Source organism: Olea europaea, unplaced genomic scaffold (genome assembly GCF_002742605.1).
Source record: "Olea europaea var. sylvestris unplaced genomic scaffold, O_europaea_v1 scaffold30498, whole genome shotgun sequence".
Lineage (NCBI taxonomy): Eukaryota > Viridiplantae > Streptophyta > Magnoliopsida > Lamiales > Oleaceae > Olea > Olea europaea.
In genome coordinates, this window is record NW_019249196.1 from 1 (window position 1) to 1,348 (window position 1,348).

A 1,348-nucleotide genomic window follows, 5' to 3' on the forward strand; every position below is an offset into this window, starting at 1 on the left:
ATATATATATATATATGTATATATATATGTATGTATATATATATATATGTATATATATGTGTATATGTATATATATATATACACATATACAGATATACATATACATATATACATATACACATATACAGATATGTATATACACATATACAGTGGATACATATAAATATACACATATATATACATATATACATATATACATACATATATATTATGAAAGAAACAAACACGAAGGGTATACACGAGTGCATGGAAAACTTTCTCATCTAGTGTTCTAAACCATCAGTTTGAATCACTTGTATGTTATTGTATGATGATAACATTTTGCCAAGAACTTTGGCAGGTGAAGACCAGGTCCTCCAATATTTCCACTGAACCAATACGGAATCCAGATGATAGTGAGATTGATTTCATTCCGATACTTCGTTCTGGTGCATGGTCAGACATTGGTATCCGCCCCAGCATGGAGGATGTCTATGTTTGTGCTGACAATCTGATGCTTGATTATGGGGTTAAGAAATCCAACGAAGGACCTAATGCATTCTATGGGGTAATTCTTCTCCTCTTACACAAGTATAGGTGGTTTCTTAATGCTGATTAAAATGTTATTGTTAGTGATTTCTCATATCTACCTTGGATCGTGAGTACTTGAAGTAGAACATGGTTTCAATAAGTGATTAAATTGGTTCTTATGAGTTCGGGACACTGCTCCTTTTGAGAAATTTTAAGCAAGTACACAATGCTTTTCTTAACTATTTCTTATTTTCTGAAATTACTTGGAAGTACATTTTGCATTACTGGCTTTGTTTAGTTGCATTTGCTCTAGAACCATTTGTAGTCCAAGATGTTATGTTATAGTTCCAATTTACTGGCTGCATTCAAATATATAATCCCAGGATTCAGAAAGTGGAATATTTGAAGCAATGGAATTGTTAGATATGCCTTACTTACTCTTTGTATCAGATAAGTGTGGAATTCAGTACAATGTTTCCCTTGATTTTGCCAGGTTTTTGATGGACATGGAGGAAAGCATGCCGCTGATTTTGCATGTTACCATTTGCCAAGGTTCATTGTTAAGGATGAAGATTTCCCTATGAAGATTGAGAGAGTTATTGCATCAGCATTTCTGCAAACAGATACTGCTTTTGCAGAAGCTTGTTCATTAAATGCTGATCTTGCTTCTGGTACCACTGCTTTGGCAGTTGTTGTAGTTGGAAGGTTAGAGTTCTTATAATTCCTTAAATAGGAACTTGGTGGATGGGCTTTTGAATCATTTCAATTCTAAAATTCCTTAACTTTAGAATATGGCTTATTGGAGGTCTAGCATTATCAAAATTCGTTCCATTATTAA

General features: G+C 33.2%; 1 protein-coding gene across 1 annotated transcript; it reads left to right on the plus strand.

Annotated features, from left to right (window-relative positions):
- The first annotated feature begins 267 nt into the window (after positions 1-267).
- Positions 268-1,327, plus strand: LOC111384933 (probable protein phosphatase 2C 22). Its single transcript, XM_023009280.1, has 2 exons — positions 268-547; positions 1,004-1,327. The coding sequence occupies exons 1-2, from the start codon at positions 308-310 to the stop codon at positions 1,229-1,231; spliced, it is 468 nt and encodes a 155-aa protein (XP_022865048.1). The 5' UTR covers positions 268-307; the 3' UTR covers positions 1,232-1,327.
- Positions 1,328-1,348: the final 21 nt, after the last annotated feature.